Here is a 20,201-nt window from a genome sequence, read left to right on the forward strand (position 1 = left end):
GATTTCATTATCTCGCTCTCACACACGCCGTTTGGCACCTCCCTCTCAGGGAGCACTCTCTTCAGCAGGCCAGCTGCTGTGCATGAAGTCACCGGCAGCTATGGTAATGAACGCAAGCCCTGGCTCTGAGAAGGAGAAAGGATCAGAGACCCTGACACCGTCCAGGATGCATACCTGCCGGACTTGGAAAAATACCACAGAGAGTTTCTTCATTCTAAGTGCAGACATCAAAAGAGTACAGAGTAAAAGTTGTGGTTTGGTGCAGTGCACTGTTGACCACTTGATCTGGAGGTAGGATGCAGAAGTCATGAAAGTTTGAAACTGGATAAATAAATCAGATGGCAGTTTAGTCCATTCAGTCTAGTCTGGGCTCGGCAACATGCGGCTCTGGAACATAAAGCTCTGCTGATCGTTCTAACACAGTTCTAACACTAAATGGTCTTAACTGGAGTTAATGTGGCCTGTAAATACTAATTCACCTTCACCTGAAGGTTGGCGCGTGGACACCGGGTCACCATAGCAACACTAGACAACAATCTTGCCTAGCTAGCATCTTAGGAAAAGGCAAAGAGAAAGATTTAAGACAAACATCGATAATTCAGAGGCGAATGGCATTATAAGCACTCAGCTGGTTTCCTGATACGTTTAATCTGCAACGAGAAACTGTCAAACAGTAAAAGGTTGGGAAGCTGAAGCCAGCTTCTTGTTTGAATTTTCCCGTTCCACGTTAAGTGGTACCGCAGTTACACTCTGGCGCCTCAGGCACCATTTAAGGTGGAACAGGAAAATTCAAAAAAGAAGTGGCGAACGAGAGAAGCTGACTTCAGCCTCGAAACTCTACAAGAAACTATTACAATTTCATAGAAAAGTTTCCTGCCAGAGATGTGAGAAAAGGGGCTAAAGCTGAGCAAAATCTTAATGCAGAGCAAAGTAAGTCTGCATTTTTGTTTCTATTTGTTAGCCTACACTAACACATTAGCAGACTGAGACATATTTACAGCCAAAATGTTAAAATGCACATAAAATGTTGTGGCTCCCAAGGTGGATTCATTTTTGTCAAAAGGACAAAATGGCTCTTCTTAACATTTGGGTTGCGACCCCTGGTCTAGTCCAGTGTCTGCTTTAAAACAATCTAGGCCAGTCTGCAAACATACATCCTTTTCTCCATTATAAATAATAGACTCCTGAATAGAAATGCCAAACAGTCAGTTGTCAGACTCAAAAAAATAATAATAATAATAAATAAAAATTAAACTCTCTGGGTCTTAGCATCCTGAGGTGCATACTTTGGGGTTGTGGGAAATGGAATATAAACAGAAGGGTGCAGGGATTAATTAGGATCTCCTCTGTCAATCAGATTACTTGTCTCATATGCTTAAACAACTGCACTAAATGCAGTGGCTAAAAACAGAAATGGTGCCAAGATTTTCAAGGCAAAGGTGCTAAGCGGCAGAAAGAAACATGACAATCTCAAGCAAGTAATACAAGGAACATGTAGAATATATAAAATGTGGCTAGAGGCCTACAAAATATTATATATTTGAATCCACCTTACGTAATAGCCCTTTATAGAAACGGCCAATGGAGACAACAGAGAAGAAAATTCATTCTTCTTTAATGAAACGTATCCAGTCTCAAGTGAAGAAAACGACCAAGTCTTAATTAAAGTTAGCCGTACCATGAGTTTAATTCTAAACTGTTGGATGACATAGAGCTTGTCGGGCTGCAGGGACTGTCGGCCTTAAAGTCCAGGCCTCAGAACTTCAAATCTGCATGAACATAACAAGTCAGCTGGTCTAAAACTGTTCCAGGTCACATTATACCTCCCAGAACTGTTCATTCTGATTAGCTCCTAATGCTGCTGGAATCACTAGATTAAGAGTGTCAAACTGGGTTTCTTCTAGGCCACAGCTCTGCAGAGATGAAGGCTTACCCTCTTCTAAAAGTGTATTCACTCGAAAAAAAATGCTTATCAAACTTCTGTTTTGCAAAAGATTTCAGCTCAGTTTTCTGCATTGTATAGATGCTTAAAAAATTCCCAGTGATGCCACAGCCATCCATGGCTGGCATAAATGACAAGCAACAAGATTTCAATTTGATTTTTAATTTTTAATAAGAGGAGCCCTTAGCAGAAGCAGTGCCACAACCCCCCCCCATTGACATGTGAAAATACTTTCAGAATCACCAATATACAGCTTCAGCTCTTGTATGAGGTGGTGGAACCCTCCACGCTGATCGGTTACAGTGCTTAGAAGAAAAACGATAAGTTCAGCATTACTCCTACTAAAGGAATTCATTTTGTCTTTCTGTTCTGTCTTCCTTCCATGTTCTCAGAGTGTTTAAAAACTATGTTGGACTTCAAGTGAAGGTTTGTATGAAGAATTGTATTTGGTCCATGTAGGCCCTGGAACTCCGAATTCAACTCATGAAGACTACACTAATTTGCTGATGGGTTGACCCTAAAATCCCAGTGCTTCACATTGTGTTCCCACATTTTTGAGGTTGATTTGGTTGCGCTAATCCTCATTGTTCCAAACGGAAAAGTGCTTTTTGCACACTCAAGAAAATGTTTCAGGATCCATTCAATAGCATCATTTTACTGTTCAATACACTTTGCTTTTAAGAAACTTTGATTTCTATAAATAATGGACAAACATAGCGTGTGTGTAATGGACAAACATAGCATGTGTCCTGGATCCATCCACACATGTACAGCTGTGTCCCTCACACACAGACAGACAGAGAGAAAAACATGGAGAGAGAAGAGGGAGAGATGATCAGTGTTTGATTATCAGGGCCTCCTCAAGGTTAGCAAGCTGGGCACATCCTTAATGGAATCAAATCTGATTAGATAATTAGCATACCATTTGCATAATGTCTGCAATTCATTATCTCGCATGTGAGTTCATCAGTCCAGCATGATCCACTCTTTCCTTTCACTTGTCTCCACAAACAATAGTTTCGCCCATGCCACTGTCTCAGAGGTTCCTGCCTCCTGGTCTGGAGAATTGTCTCAAAGCTGTACAGTCACTTGAGGGTCGCCAGGAAAACACAAGAAAAGATCTGCTTCCAAAAGATCAATTAAAACAGAAGCAGAGAAAAAGAGAGAGATATCCTCACTCTTAAAGATAAAGATGTGCGGCTAAAAAGGGAGCAATGCAGATAGAAGAACCACTTTTAGTTCCCCAAAACTGGTTATTTAATGACTTTGCTATTAAATATATATATATTAATCTGGCTTTAAAAAACACCTGTTGAGCTTGGGTTTCTAATACATTCTGGAATATTATTCCTGAGTTTAGGATCCATATCAGAAAGCCATGCTTTACAGCACCAGAACACCATGACAGCAACAGAATTCCATGCTGGGTTAAACTGGTTTATGCTGGTTTATGCAGGTTTGATGCTGGTTTACCACCATCCCAAAACACAATATATACTAGTTTTGCGGGTGACCAGCCATGCTGGTATTTGCTGATTTTTCTAGCAGGGAGGTTCTTCCAAAAACTAAGAGGTACATGATCCTAGGGGATCGCAGTAAGCCTGCCTGAGTTAACTGAAGTGGTCTGGGTGGGCTATAATGCTTCAAAAGATGGAGCTATGCCATTAATTACTTTAAATGTCATAAGTGTGATGAATGGATGGCTGTACACCAATGGATTTAATGGCTTCCTACTAGTTCCACTGTGGGAAGCGGTTAACAAAATAGGAACTAGTAGCTAACAAAATGGCAAAGAGAAAGATTTAAGACGAACATCGATAATTTGGAGACGAATGGACTTATTTGCATTTATAATCACTCCAGCTGGTTTCCTTATATGTTTAATCTGCAATGAGAAACTGTCAAACACTAAAAAGTCGCAAAGCTGAGGTCAGTTTTATGTTCGAAATGCCACCATTTAAGGTGGAACGGAAAATTCGAATAAGAAGCTGGCAAATGAGAAGCGACTTCAGCCTCATAAAAAGTCCAACATTAAGAGACATTTAAGAAAATATTCTACTTTTTTTAATTCTACTAACTCTCTACTTATTTTCACAAGAAAATATTCTACTTTTGAGTGGAAAGTATTCTGTCAGATATGCAGGAAAGGTGGCTATAACTGAGCTAAAGCATAAAGCAGATCAAAGTAAGCCTGTGTTTTTGTTTATATTGTATTTTTTAGCCTATACTAGTACATCAGCACATACTAATGTTGCTGAGTAATCTCAAATAGTCCATACTCGTCTACACTGGTTATGCTGGTTTATTGTGGTCTAGTGCAGGTCCAGTGCTGGTCCAGTGCTGGTTTAGCTGGTCAACCAGCATGACCATGGCAGCATCCAAAATACAACATATGCTGGTTTTGCTGGTGACCAGGCATGCTGGTCTATGCTGGTTTTCCTACCAGTGGTTTCTGACATTGTATGACATACTGATAAAAATATCTATAAAAATCGACAAAACTTCACCCAGCTCTAAGCAGTAGCAGCAGCCATGTTTAAGTCTTATGTACATACTTTTGTTCATTTTTCTAGATTATAACATGAGCAACAATATTTCAAATTACTTAACAGTTCAACATACTGTAGCTTGAGGCAGGTTTGTGATGGTTTACCCACAACAGCTACATTAGCCTCACAGCTTCAGTGTAAAAATAAAAAATCTGACTTTAGACACCAAACATATCTTGGCTGATCAACTATATTTCAGCTAAGGGGTACATTGTGTATATTCAACCATCACTGTAATGTATGGGAAAAATAACCAACAGACCTCTGAAGTTGTGCATGACCTTGGAGTTGAACGTATGCCCTTATTTTCTCTATGGGAAAAATGGTGCTCTTGAAAAACAGTCACTATCGTGCTCTGTGGTAAACCAAAATTTTTCAAACCCAATACATTTTTCTTGTGTATAGTTTGCACCCCATTTGACAGCAGATCCTCTGAATCATAAGGAGTGAAAATACAATTATCGCTGCCACATCCATGCTAAAAGCAAGTTAGCACTCCTGTGTATCGAAATGACATCAACAAAAAATCAACGCTGTCATGTAACAACATCAGCTAATCAAACTGTAGTCTACTACTGCAAAAGCAACACACCACCACGTTCTACAAAGCTTGCTGGTTTGCATGGGGTATTTTGATGAGGTTGACAGTCGATGTCAATTCAGTGCACAGCAGTGGTCGGTTACCTGCAGCAATATTCATATTTCCACTACTTCAAACCTTGTAATTCAAAGCATCCAGTGATTTTCTGAAGGACAAATGTAAACATGACAAAATGTATTGGCTTTGGTATATTTCTATTCACCACAGGGTGCGATAGGGTAGATTTTCACGAACGCCATTCATTTTTCCCATAGACAAACACGGCTCAAACGGAGAGTTCCTTAAATGGGCATGACAAAGACGACATGCCTTCAGAGGTCTATAAGCATTAGGCTTTTTGATATGCTCGGCCTCAAGTCCCATATATTAACATTATAGGCCACACTGAAGTATCGCAAATGAACTTGGTAGAGGTTTTAAAAGGTGAAGCTGCCTCAAAAGAAAAAAAAAGGCAGGGACAGCTACGTCTTGTAGGGCTGCTGACAGGTGAGGATGGAAAAAAAAAAGGTGCGGCAGCAAAAGTGACTGCAGATGAATAAACATTTTTAGCATCGTTCAGCGCAGCTAAAATGCAAATGGCTTCCTAAATGGAAGCCCCCGTCGTCTTAACTCGGGCAGACAGCGCGGCTGATTTGTAATAATGTTCCCGGTCGCACAGAGGGATTTAACACAAGGCGCGGGCACAGAGAGGCAGACAGTGGCAGAGACAGGACTACAATATGACAGGGCCTGTGATGCAGCGCTGGCAAATATGCACTAATACATCAGCCTGAATTTACAGTAGAGTCTGACTGCAGTCTGACTTAGCACTTCAACTCTCTCTCTCTCCTCTCTCTCTCTCTCTCTCTCTCGTTTTCTCTTTTTTCTTCTCCTCTGTCTTTCTCCTTCTATCTCTCTCTCTTTCTTGCTCTCTCCCCCTTATATGTATATCTACTGTATATATATATATATATATATATATATATATATATATATATGTATATATGATGTACATACATCTATATATATTATGTGTCTTTTTACTTACCCTATCTATATTGCACTCTCATTCTCTATTATGTTTTCATGTGTCTCCCTCTCTTTCTCTATCTCTCTCTCTCTCTCTCTCTCTCTCTCTCTCTCTCTCTCACTGTAAAGGTCCACAGAGCCCTAGAGGACAGGGGCTGTTTAGTCTAAATACAGAAGCATATGCCTCGCGTCCACTCAGCCTGGCTCATTTCTCCTCTGCGTACGGCTGATTATTGAAGCACACAGACTTTTACAGTCAGAGTCTGTCTATCCATCTTTCCACGCTGGGTTTCAAATGACTTTAATGTCACACAGACACAGTGAATGAGTCAGCAGGCTTGGACTCCTAAATGATAGTACATTTTCAATGAGGTTGTGTCATTATGGGCTCCATTAATGGTGTGCCAGGTACAGTATTAGTGGACACGGTAGCTAGTAGTAAAGATCCATAATAGCAAAAAACCCATAGAGAAATGTAGTGTCAGGGTGGATGTGCTCGCTCTCATATCATCGTTGATATGGAACAAAACCTTGTAAATCCAGAATGGTGATAATAATGTAATTAAATTTTAGGCTATTTATTTCCTAACTATGTCCCTCTAATACCCCCCTCCCCACCTATCCCCCCCCCTTTCCCCCACCCCTCCCCCTCTTTTTCCCTGAGTTGAACGGCTGCCTGTCCTAAGAGGGTCTGACGTGACTGATGCGGCCGGCGCACTGCACAGTGGTGTTAAACTGTATCCACTTATACTGTTTTGTGTCTGTGCTGTTATCCGGTGTCGACCAGAGGAGGATGGGTTCCCCTATTTGAGTCTGGTTCCTCTCAAGGTTTCTTCCTCCTGTTGAGGGAGTTTTTCCTTGCCACTGTTGCCAAGGCTTGCTCACTGGGGGCGTGGACCCGGATTCTTTGTAAAGCTGCTTTGTGACAACATCTGTTGTAAAAGGCGCTATATAAATAAATTTGACTTGACTTGACTTATTTATTAATATTAAGCAATTCTGGATCATTTCTATTGGTCAGTTTGTCATGAAACTTTGGAACAATGTAAAGGGCAGTTGGAGGTTCCAAATTATGTGAAGTTATTTTGATCTGACAGTAACAAAACAGCTGCCTGATCCATTATGTGAACCTTTGTGAATAGACCAATAGAAATGGTCCAAAATTACTTGTAATAAAATTAGGTTACATTACTGTACGTTAAATTAGAAATTTTTCTTTCTACTATAATTTCCCTTTTAAAAGACACAAAGGTTTTTTACGACAGAGACTAAAAAAGCCGTAGGCAGTTGGTGCGCCCACTGGGCCTCCCCCAGCAGATGCAGGCCGAAGCTAAATCAACTACAGGAACCTCTAGAGAACCCAACCAGAGATGACTGACAGTACATCCATCCATGCTAAAAATATCTCAGGTCCACTCTACTCTTTTTCTACCTCCATTCCTTGCACTTTATCACTTTTACTGCTATTATTTCTTAGCATGCTCATCGATTGGTTTGCCATTCAAGCTTGTGTGCCTGAAACCAAGAAAATCAGGAAACCATTCAACTTCATTCAGCCATCGTTTCTCATATTCCACATCCGAAACCCAAACCACAGCAAAAACAGCACTTGAAAGGCTGGTCTGAGCCTCATGAACTCTCTCAGGACTTTATAATCAAGCTGCGAGTAAGAGATTGCTTTTATACTCCGCCGTCTGTCGGTCGTAAGACCGAGCAGAGCAGTTAGCTTCACTCAGTCTTGTAGGCAGAACGCCCTTTGTCTGTTTGCCTTCAATTAAAGCTCATTTAATTATCTGCTTAATCCAGGCACCCGTGGTGGGCAGCCATTAACAAAGAATGCTAAACGCAACAAAACAAACGTACTACAGCGCACAGTGGTGCGCGCTGCACAAGAGCATGTTTCACTTTTCAATCCAGATACAGCAGAAGAGGAACAGAGAGTGCAGTACCTTTGCTCTTGGCTAGAGGTCAAAGGGGTGAAAGAGGAGAGGAGAAGATCCACAAGGAGGAAGGCGTTGGTGAGGAGAAAGAAAAACGGTAGAAGAAGTTAGAGAAACAGATACAATATGCTAGACTTAAAAATAAAGGTTCCAAGGTGTTTTTGAGTGAAGCCATCAGAGAACCACTTCTGGCTCCCTAAAGAACCTTTGAATGGATGATTTACAGTTTAACTCGCTCAGTTGCCATAAAGTGCAATTTCTGCCTAGTTGGGTGGCCCCTCTGTTGCAGTGTTGGGGGTAATATGGGACACATTAATACTGTACATGTAATTACCTGTTCCTGTAATGAAGCAGTGTAATGCATTACAATTTAACCCTTGTGTGGTGTTGATGTTGTTACTCAGTGGTCTGGTGGACCCACCGCATTATTGGGTTTTTAAATCATTACAGCCAAAACAATTTATGTAAAAATACCAGATGTTTAAAATATCACAAGTGGCCATCTAGGGTTCTTCTTTAGCAGCTCTAGCCAGTCAGCAGCCTGTCCTTGTTGTCCACCCTCACACACACACACACACACATATACAAACACAAACACACACACAGACACACACATACTAACAGCAGGCCATGTAGGAGGAGAGCAGAGTGAAGGACACAGCATCTCCACACTTTTACTGCCAGCGGGTTCAGCCAACACCACATGTGTAATATAAATGTGTGGGGGGTGAACAGTGTGAAGTTATCAAAAATGTGGTATTTTATATGTTCTTCACATAAAATGAGCAAAGACCAAGAATCTGAGGTGAAATAATAATAAATTGCATCGTTTTTTCTTTTGGTGAACACTGAAAATGGGTCCCACAGACCTGAACAGCACACAAGGGTTAAATTCCTGTAATCATGTTAGTGACTAACTTAATAAGAACTTAATAAGAATGTTATTACGTGCATTACTCATATGTCTTTATATATTAATTTTGTTACATACTTTGTGCATGAATTTTCAACCAACAACAACTGACTGTGCAACTGCGATTTTGGCTGTGACCAGTGTAGCACGAGTGCGGGAAGAGCTAAGAACTTGGTGAGCTATCTGTCAAACCATCTGATCACACTAATATGAGATAATGTTCTTCATCCTGAAGAAGAGAGAATCCCAACCTCACCTAAACAGGCAGACGTGATTCTTTCCAATTGGTATAGATGTGTATGAATTTTAGAGAGTAACACAGGAGTAAAGTAGTAAAATGAAGCAAGGAAAGTAATCTCATTATAATTTGGGTAGAAGTATTAATTAATTAGGAATGGATTATTTTTTTGAGTAACTTCCACAAGAGTGCTCAGGTGAAAAGCTATGCTTTTCCTTTTTCCTTTTTCACCTTCACAGGTGAGCAAACAAGTAAATCGACATTTATGAAAATGGTTTTATCGTATTTAAATGCTATGTTTTTTATTGTTGTCACAGTTTCCCTATTGTCTCCCTGAGTGTGCCTTTTTCTTCCTCTGTCTTGTAGCCATGTGCTTTTTCCCATGTTTTTTGTTTTGGTTCCTTTGCTCCACCTTTTTCCCACCTTCCCTATTAGGATTCCCACCTGTTTGTAGTTCCTGTCTCCTCCCTCTCCCAGCTTTTCCCTATTGTTTCTAGCCTATATCAAGCCCTTGTTTCAATCCTTGGTTGTCTAGTCTACTTTATGCTACATTGTGACATGTTGTGGTTATGTGCCTTTCCTACATTTGGTTTGCTTAATGTGTTTCTTGGTTTAAAGCCTTGTAGTTTGTGATTTGGTTTTGTACTTAGTATTTCTACTAGTTGTTTTGTTTATTAAAGTATTAAAGTTCGCTCACAGTTACATCCAGCCTTATTACTCTGCCTAGTTGTGCTGTCTGTTTTATCTCAGCACTATCTTTATGGAGAGGCGTGAATAGTTTTCACAGCAGGGGTTTATCACCCCTCCCCTTTCACCCAGCATTGCTCACTAACAGCTCAACACAGAGTCACAACATCTCACACACAGACAGACAATAGTTCCCTTGCTCAACTTATACAGTTACAGGGAAAGCAATTTATTGGATTGTGTTAATTAAAACCATTTAGATCAACTTCCACTCCGCTGAAGGAACGGCCACTAGGGGTCCTGCAGGAGGAGCTACAGAACTTCCATGTAATGTAAAGGTTCTATACCAAATTTAGGTTTCTCTTGGAACTGTATGCCCATTTCAAGAACCCCTGAGGAACCTTTATTTTCAACTCCTTCAACACACAGCAAATGCACATCAGGCATTTTTGAACATGCAAAACAAATCCATGCTGATCAGAAGAGGACAGAGAGGCGTACCTTGTTCAGCCATCATGTGTGCCAAGCCTGTGAGGAGAGAGAAGGAAAGACAGATGCAGAGAGAAACACATCTCAGAGCACATTCTTCCACAAGGAAAAAACATTTACATTGCCAGTGAAAAAGTCAACAAGACATTGTAAAACAGTTTGCATTTCACCAACATTAAACATAAAATAATAAAATAATCACCAGAAGTCAGTGTTAACCTTTTGGAAATATAATATTTCCTTCACCTGCGCTGTGCTGTTGTAAAACGTCCTTTAGTGAAACTGAATTATTATGTTTTGACAGCATTATAATTGTAAATGCGCAGTGGAGAAGAACAGACCCGGGGATATCTTTTCAGACTCAGTTCCTATTCTTGAAGCCTTCCATTATTTTTTCTTAAAGGCACCATATCCTACAAGTATCGTTATTATCTTCATTTTCATTTTTTCTCTGAAGAAAATTATTTTTGCATGACTATTCTCCAACCTCTCTTTATCTCAGAATTAAACTGGCTGTTTTTGGTAAAGTGCCTTTAAGACTGATATATGTAAATGAGCTCTGTCTTGATTGGCTGTCCTGTATCGTGCCTCATGCAAAAACACTTTTTGAGCTGAAACACTCCTGTTAACTTCAGCATGAATAAGAGGGGCTAAACTGGTGTAGAGCAAATAGAGGGACATTTGTAAATGCTTGGGTTTTTGTTACATCACAAAAACAGTTCATTCAAACAGACTGCAGCTTAGTTTCCATATATGGATCATATGGAATGGGGAGTTCTGCATACTGCATCAAAAACTTTTATGTCAAAAGTGAGAAAAATAAGTTTTTCAATGACATAGGATTTACATTTATGGCATTTGGCAGACGCTCTTATCCAGAGCGACTTACAATTTGATCATTTTACATAGGTAGGTAACGGTAGTGTTAGGAGTCTTGCCCAAGGACTCTTATTGGTATAGTGTAGGGTCCTTGCCTGGGCAGGGGATTGAACCCCAGTGTATGTGTAGAAGGCAGAGGTGTATTGGAGATCTGTTTCCTTTGTGGACTCACCTGGGATGCTGTTGGCCTCTGGTGTAGCGACAGCAGACAGGACACAAAGGAAAGAACAAAAAAAAAACAAGAAGAGAGAAAGATTTCTGAGATTAGAGTCCACTCATATTATCGTTGCATGAAATCCATCATGCAAACCCTGCCACACCTGCTTAAGCATGCACGAGGCACTTTCTGCCTTGTGCATGTCCTGAAACCCCCTTTAGACCCTTCAAACACCATAGCAAGGTCAGATGGGGTCATATGGTAGCATTTGACCCACAAAATTAGCAGAAGAGCTGAAAGATCCATGTCCTGTCCCGCGTCCCACACGCTTTTCTTCAACCCACATCCACGCCTGAGCCATAAATCCAAACAGGCGCTATAGGGCCAAGCCTGCTCCCTGTAGAGAGGGTCGTGGATTTATGAGACGCTGATGCTTGTGTGAAGCACTAGTCCACACACACTCCCAGCCTGTCAGAGTTCTCTCTCACTGCAGACACACACACATACACACACACACACACACACTTTCTCCAGACGCATTTTTACGCCTTACACTATAAAAAGTGACATGTGGAATTTACTTGGTTCAAATGTGTTAATTGTTAAAATATATTACATCACATCGAAAGTAACCAAAAGTAAGTAAAGGTAAAAAAAAATATTGTGTAACGTTGGCAGAATAAATAAAACAATTGAAGTAAGTAAATTCAATGCATCACTTTCTTCAGTGACCAGTTCGGACTGGCATTATCTGACTCACCTCCTTAACCATTAATTCTTAGCCTCTAGCAACCCGTGACCTCATTTCCTCCATCTCAACCATTTTTTGCTCAAATAACAAATATCAAATAATAATAATTATATATATACACTGCTCCCAAACGTCCTCAATATCTTCTCACTCTCGTAAGGGCTAAACTAATCCTCAGTTTTATGAGAGGTGAATCAGCAACCAGAAGGTCCTGGGTTCAAATCCCAGGACTGGCTGGATGTACCAAAATGACAGCTTTCTCTTGTAGGACTAAATACATAACGTAATGACTTGCTATCAGTTATTTTATCAATCCTAGCTATTTTATGTCTTTTACTGTTTTGTATCTGTATTTTAGACACAGCCTGTCTTGACCCCATGGGCTGTGTTCCAGAAACATCCTTACTCTGAAATCTTATCTTTAGGATTGAATTTAGGACAGTTGCGATTACAGAGTAACAATTCTTAACTTCATATTCGTATCCCACTTCCAGACAAGAAAACAGTATTACAGAAACATCCTAACTAGACAGAATTTCCCAAGCCAGTGGTGTCTTAACGTCTGTTTTGACCTTCTGTTTTCAATGTTAGCCTTCCTACTGAAAACACAGTTTTTAAGCAACTGTGACAGGCAACTGTGACATGTTCATTATAGCTTACATAATGGTATTACATTTATTCAAACTGCAAAAGTTTTGCTTGTGAGAGTGATGTTTTTCCCTAAATCTGCAGATCAAAAACATTAAAAACTGCAGACACGTTCTCGCCTATTCCCTCTCATTATCTGTATGTGTTAATGTCGGTGAAAATGTGCATAATAAAACACTGCAGGGATGGTGGTAAATAATAAGATGAACTTGTAGCTGTTCATTAGGAGGAATGACGTTAGCATGGCCTTCTAAAGCTTTGGGAAACAGTAACTGAAACCGGGGAGCTGTGATGCCCTGTTGAACAGCCGGGGGCGCACTCACAATATTCTTTGTTTGAACTTTGGAACGGTAGTGGTCTGGCTAACTGTGCGCATATCATTAAGTGCTTGGTAACAGACACAACAGCTGTTTATTGACCTCAACTGAGTAGTTTAAGATTTCCTAACTTGACATAAGATGCTGTAAGATAAATAAAATTCCTAAATTAAGATAAGATTTGCTTCTGTAATACGAATTTGTGAAAATCTTATCTTGAGCCTGTCTAATCTTAACTTAGGACAAGTTTCTGTAATACAGGTCCAGATTTTTGATTCTATTAATGATAAGCAATGGTACAAATATGCCCCTTTTCTGGCAACGTAAATGTAGTGTAGCTTTAGCCCCTTAAGATCTCAGGCTTATTACATACTAAGGCTTGTTATTCAGTAACTACAGGGACTGGCTGAGTTATTCTTAGGTTATAGGAGTGTGTAATAAAGCTTTGGGCCTGTCGGTGGGCCCATGGCCATTTAAGGGGTTAAAACTCATTAAAGGCACAGGATTTTAAGGACCATGCTGTAGCTTTGAGGGTACATTTACACTGTTTTGGGACAACAGTACATTTTCACTTTGATCTGTTTTGTTAACTTGCATCTAAAAAAACACATTTAAAGGCACATATTTATGAATAAACATAGTAGTAGTAGTTGTAGAAGCAGTATTAAGGATGCACAGCGGTGTCAATGAATAATTGCTTAAAAAATGGCATTGGATGGATATGTAGATGTGATATTTCAAACTGATCTATTTATTATTTGTTTATTATGCATTTATCGTAATTTTCAAAAGCAGAATGCTTAGGTGAGGGCGGGTTACTATGCTAAAATATCTGTATTTTACTAATTTTATTGCGTTTGTATACAGAAAAAAGTTTGATTTTTCTGCAATACTAATCTGGATACATGTAGTCACAATTTCTACATTTTAGAAATATGCATGTATGAAGGGGCAGATACACGTGGGCAGATATCGGCATCGGCCTACAACTCCCATATCAGTGCATCCCTGTGGCTTGTAAATCAATTTGTACTAGACACATATATATTGTACTAGATATATATATATATATATATATATATATATATATATATATATATGCATTGGGTCACTAGCACCTGAGCTATGTACAAATGATGCACTTCAGGGTTAATATCCTTCCAAAGTGAAGCAGCACTGCTAGTCTCTGTGATAAACACAAAAGGAGGCTTATTAGACAACTGAATACCTTCCCTGTATCTTTAATGCCATAATTTAAAAACAAATATCTTGGGAGGCCCTTAAAGTGAGTGCACCCTGTGATCTTTGCTTCAGTCAGAGGACAAATAGCAATTAATGCCACAAATTAAAAAGAACCTGATGGAGGCGATTTCACATTTAATGGTTTTAATTCACAGTAATCAGAGCTATATTAGAAATCAATTTAGTCCTGCGCATGTTGCTGTGTGTAGGGCCTGCTGTCTGAACACGGCGCACTTGTGGGCACTCATTTCCACGTCATGTCAGAGCATAGACGGGTGCGTTGGTCAGTTTTGCTTATTAACAGACCGTGCTTTTGGATATTACGGCACTGATGAGATGCTTTAGGGTGGCTGAAGGGCAGGGAGGCCTAAACACCATGACGTTCTGCTGTACTGCTGGCCATGAGGTTCAGCTTGAGCTGAATTTTGCTCCATTTTTCTGATGTCTGACCTGCTCTGCCGTGTCTAGCCTGGCCTGCTCTTCTCAAGCTGTTCTCACATTTCTCTTTTGACCCAGTTTCTCTGAGAGATTACCAAGGAGTAGGATTCATTTTCCCCCTCAAGATCGATAAGCGGAGGACGTTCCAGCAGCTTCTTCTGTCAAACCTCAGGATCTGTCAACAACCTGTTACTGAAACTGAAGTTTCTCCTGAAATAGCTTCAAATTTGATCTGTCTTGGCTGAGGACAGTAAATCTATCAGCCCTGACTCCTGACAGATGATTGAAAATGTAAACAAAGCAGCATTTAGGAGTTGCCTATGTCTGTAGTAACTGTGTACAGTGATGCTCTCTAGGTTCCTGGTGAACTTGTGATGAACATGTGAGGAGATTTGTGAACAGTGGCTGGATTAAACGTAAGCCCCAGTGCACTAATTCAAACACCGTCCACATGGGAGGACAGATTGAGCGTTCGCTTGGCAGCCAAATGTTTATTATTCTAAGCCGCCAAAAGATTACACGCGTTCACAAATGATGTAGCGGTGCGGCTATCGCGCTCGCCGCTGAGGAAGGAACATACGCTACAGCAACAGCAAATAGTTCCGAGGCCATTTTAGCCATCTGCCCGTCGAGAGAAGTGTCAAGTTCCTGTTGCTGCCTCTGCACTTGGAAGCAAATGCGTTCTCGCTAACACACATAGCAGACTAATTTCTACACTGCTGACTAAGTGCTGCCATATGGACCCGAATCAAAGTGTTTTGCTCACGTTCCAAATGCCTTGAAGTCTCACTGGGAGTGAAGCTCAGGTTCAGCTCGGTCATAGGATTTCTAGATTTCTGTGGTCAGTTTATTAGTTACCTTGCGTTTACGCTCACTGGCAATTTCATCAGGTACACCTAACATATCGTCGCTGTCCAATGAAAACAAGTATCTCCAAAATATTAACTTTACAGGAGAAGGAAAAACACTCTCACCTTTCAATGTAAGTCAATGTAAAGAGATTTTGTTCCAGGTGATTTTAAAGCATTTCTATTGGTCCATTCATCATGACATTTTTACACAATGTAAAGGACAGCTGGAGTGTTGAAATAATGTAGAAAACTAAAAATCAACAAAAATGGAGATACATGGTTTTCACTGGACAGCGACGATATGCAGTACTGCACACTTTTCACCAAAGAAATTTAGACCTAAAAAGCTATTTAACGGGCATTTATTTGCTCAGAAAAACACTATTGTTACAATAAATACAATAAATAAATAAGTAGTGATGTCATCTGTGTCAATGCAGTCCAGTATATTTATTGATATACTGTGTGAATTCTGTTATTTCTAAGTTTGTAGACATTAATAGCTCTTGCTCATTCTGTGGATCTGCTGATAAAACTTTCACTCACCTATTTTTTTCAGTGTGAGATAACTAACAGATTTTGGTCCAACTTATGTGCTCACATTTTTAACCCCATTAAAATGACCTATTCCTTTCATCTCAAAGGTATTATTTGTTACTATAATAACTTTACTAACAATGTTGTAGTACATTGTTAATCTTTTTATTCTACCTGCTAGTTTTAATTCTCAGTCAACCCTGTTGCTCTTTTTAGTGTGATTTAAATTACTTCTCCAATCCTGTAGAAACTAGGAAAAGGAATCGATTTTTGAATTACTATGACCAGTTTTATGGAGAGAAACTTAAATAAATGGCTTTTCCTCTTGTATGCGTAGGTGTGTGTATGTGTGTGTGTGTGTGTGTGTGTGTGTGTGCGTGTGTATATGTGTACGTATATACATACATCCTCCTTTAGGTATATACGTTTTTTGCAAATATCCGCAATTTGTTAGGTCATATCTTCACTCTTTTAAAATCACAGTGTGCTTAAATCTCATGATGATATTGCTGAGAATATTGCTGACATATTCTGGTTTGGTGTTGTCCGACAATATATTGCTCTGATGTTGGTTGTACATTTGTAAAATTCTTTGTATAATTTGTAGAATTATATATCACGGCTGTCAGAACAAAACTTTACAGAAGAAGGAAAAAACATACTTTACTTTTAATGTAAGTCAATGGAACTGGACATTTTTCCATGTTATTTTCAGACATTTCTTTTGTTCCATTCATCATTTGGTCTGTTATCATCCTGAGACATTCGGAACCACACTTTGTCCTTCAAACAAGCTCACAAGATCTTCTTTTTTTCAAAAGAAGACATTTTTGTTACTTTTTTACTTCATTTATGTTTACTTGCCACTACTCTAATGATATAGAGTGTTTTCACAGGCTAAAACACGCGGAGATAAATGGCTTTTAACAATGTGCTTTTGCCCAACCTGTAGGTGCTATATAGCTTTATAATTACTGACACTCTTAAAGATAAAAGCGCCAAAAAGGTTTCCATGGAGTGATGTCATTGGAGAACCACTTTTGGTTCCCTAAAGAACCTTCCATTAAAACGTTCTTTCAAGAACCGTTTTGGTAAATGAGGTGTGCAAGTGTGATGAAGCTTAACCTCCAAATACACTCTTAAAAAGGTACCACAAAGGGTTCTTTGAGTGATGCCATAGAAGAACCATATTTTTGAAAGACATATTTGTGAATTCAAAGAAGGTTTTAAAGGTTTAAAGTACCTTCACATGATGTAAAGGTCCTATCCCAATTAACTGGTTCTTCACAGAACCTTTACATTATGGAGAGATTGTTTAAACTTTAATAAAGTTCTTCACACTCACTCATCTCATTTACAAAAATGGTTCTCCAACGAACCATCCATTGAAGGGTTCTCTAGGGCTGTGTTTCCCAACCGTGTTCCTGAGGGCCCACTGCCCTACACAATGAAGTGTTTTTCCTGTTTTAGCACACCCACTTTAACTCAGTAAGGGCTTGTTAATGAGCTGATCCGTGGGATCAGGTGTGGGGGGGAGCAGGGAAACATTAAGATGTGCAGAGCAGGTGGTCTCCAGGACCGGGGATGGGAAACACTGGTTTGGGGAACTAAAAATGGTCCTTTTATGGCAGAGTACACCTTGTTTTAAGAATATAGCAGAAGGACCTAATGGGACTTGAGGCTGTTCTCCTCTGTCTTTGGTCGCCTTTGCAACTGAAGCTAAGTCACTTTTAAATGTAGTAAATTCTTTACTTTTCCAGGTGACAGTAAAGTCACAAGCATTATTACATCACCAATAAGCACAACAGGGGTGAATTATAGAAACTTCCTATCTTTTCGTCTTAACTTAAGATCTGACAGATCAAGATAAGACTTTTCACAAATTCATATTACAGAAGCAAATCTTATCTTAATTTAGCAATCTTATCTTACAGCTTCTTATCTCAAATTTGGAAATCTTAACTTACTCAATCAAAGTTGACGATCAACTGTCTGTTACCTAGCAACCAACCATATGCACACAGCTGAAATGTAAAAGTGTAGTCAAAATAATCAAGTTAGTTAGCCAGACAGCTAATGTTAGCTACCGTTACTGATGTATAAAAGGACAAACAAAACTAAAGTGAGATAAGCTTGAAGTTAAGTGTATTGTAAGAGCGCTTTGTGCTCTTTATCAGAGCATCGCTGCCCCCAGTTTCAGTTTCAGTTTCCCAGTTAGCTGAGCTTGCTAACATTATTCCTCTAATAAACAGACACATGTCCAGTCTCCTTATTATTTACTGCCATCACTGTAATATTTTATCTGACTAGTTTTCATCAACAATAACACAAAGGTAATAAGAGGGGACGGTGGAGATCGAGTCTGCAGTGTGTGCGATTTTTTAGAATGCTGTTAGAAATTCAAAGTCAAAGCACCGTTTTCAGTGTAGATCAATGTAATGTCATTATGCCAGTTACAGTGAACTGAGCTGCCTCTCACTGCACAAAACAATAGAAACAGATGGTTAAAACAGAAGTTAAGACTCCTCTGGGGTTTATCTTAAAGTTAGGACAGAATTTAAGAAATTTTGTCAAGTCAAGATGTTTCTGTAATGCTGTAATCTGTAGTTAATGGATAAAATTATGAACTTCTGTCCTAAATTCAGTCCTAACTGAAGTTGTCATGGTGACTAAGCAGATAAGATTTCAGACTTAAGAAGTTTCTGTAATACAGCTCCAGAATGTAAGCTGAAATAGAACGACATGATGTCCATGATGATTATTACTTTGTTGAGAGCTATTAGCATTTATGCTAGCTTTCCATACAATTCGTGTTGTTGCTCAGTTTTTTCACGACCGACAGAGAAAAATATGAGCTTTACTCGACTCTACACATGAGTCTGTGTAATTGTAGGCACTTTTGTGAGTGTGCGCCTACAGAAAAGTGCAGTATATTATTTCACATTACCAAAATGAGTTAAGCTAACTTGCAAGCAACATAAGTAATTAGCCAAATTAGACTCTTTAGACAGACAGTGGTGTAAAATGGCAATAAGAATTGCTAATTGTAGTTATTATGACTATTCAAAGCTACTGCTCAAGCAGGTGGAAAACGAACTAGATCTAGAACCATGAGTTCTGTTGTCTCCTATTTGGGTTGGTTCTTGTTTTTGAATACGCAGTGGAAAAACGCCCAGATTGTGCCGTAACAAATGGGTTAATCTTAATTATATCTATAAAGTGTTAATCAGTTTCTGATGAACTGCTAATGAGTGTAGGTACAAGGTAGGTGCTCCTAATAAACTGACTTAGTGTATACAGGGTGTCCTAATTGACATCATTTCATGGTCTAATAACAGCCAATTCTCCCTCAAATGATCTCAAATGTGTAAAAACTAACCAAGTTTTTTTTTTCAGGTTGAAGAACGGCGTTCACTGTAAACGAAAAGGCATTTTGTGTGTTAGATATGCTCGAACACAGTCAGACTAGAGTGTGCAGCGTTCATTTTCGAGAAAATTCAGTAAAAATGCACCAACTGGAAAGCAGATTTGGACATGGCACAAAAGATTCAAAGAGGAAGGCTGTCTGTGCAGGGCAGAGGGATCTGGATGACCACCAGTATCGGAAGATATTACATTTGTGAAGCTGTGAAATCGGTTATAAAATCTACATCCCTCTGAACTTGTTTGAATTTTGAAAAATAAATCTTGTATTGTTTGACATGAAGCCTATTTAATTTTGTTTGCCCAGGACATTACTCAGACATTCACATCTCAAATGATGTCAATTTTTTTGGGACACCCTGTATATTTATTTCCTCCTCATTTGTTTGATCTCTGATTCCGTCAGCTCATTTGCATGTCAGCATTACCTGCATTTGTGAAAGATCCCAATAAAGAGAGAGGGGGAGATGTGATAGGCTAGAGGGTGAGCATTTCATGCCCTCAGGCAGAGCATTTAAGTGCACCCTCCCCACTGCGTCCATATAAATTGTGCTTGGCCCCATAAATGAGGTTATTTATTCTTTTATGATT

The 20,201-nt window shown here is 39.4% G+C and overlaps 1 protein-coding gene across 1 annotated transcript in view; it reads right to left on the minus strand.

Moving 5' to 3' along the window:
• The window catches only part of nrxn3a (neurexin 3a), a 485,766-nt gene that overhangs the window by 453,326 nt on the left and 12,239 nt on the right, over positions 1-20,201 (minus strand). The window contains exons 3-5 of the mRNA XM_036592585.1: positions 11,419-11,436; positions 10,380-10,406; positions 8,050-8,061 (exon numbers count right to left, since the gene is read on the minus strand). Of these exons, the coding sequence (XP_036448478.1) occupies positions 8,050-8,061; positions 10,380-10,406; positions 11,419-11,436 (57 nt within the window). The remainder of the gene's footprint in view (positions 1-8,049; positions 8,062-10,379; positions 10,407-11,418; positions 11,437-20,201) is intronic.

This window comes from Colossoma macropomum, unplaced genomic scaffold, assembly GCF_904425465.1.
Source record: "Colossoma macropomum unplaced genomic scaffold, Colossoma_macropomum, whole genome shotgun sequence".
Lineage (NCBI taxonomy): Eukaryota > Metazoa > Chordata > Actinopteri > Characiformes > Serrasalmidae > Colossoma > Colossoma macropomum.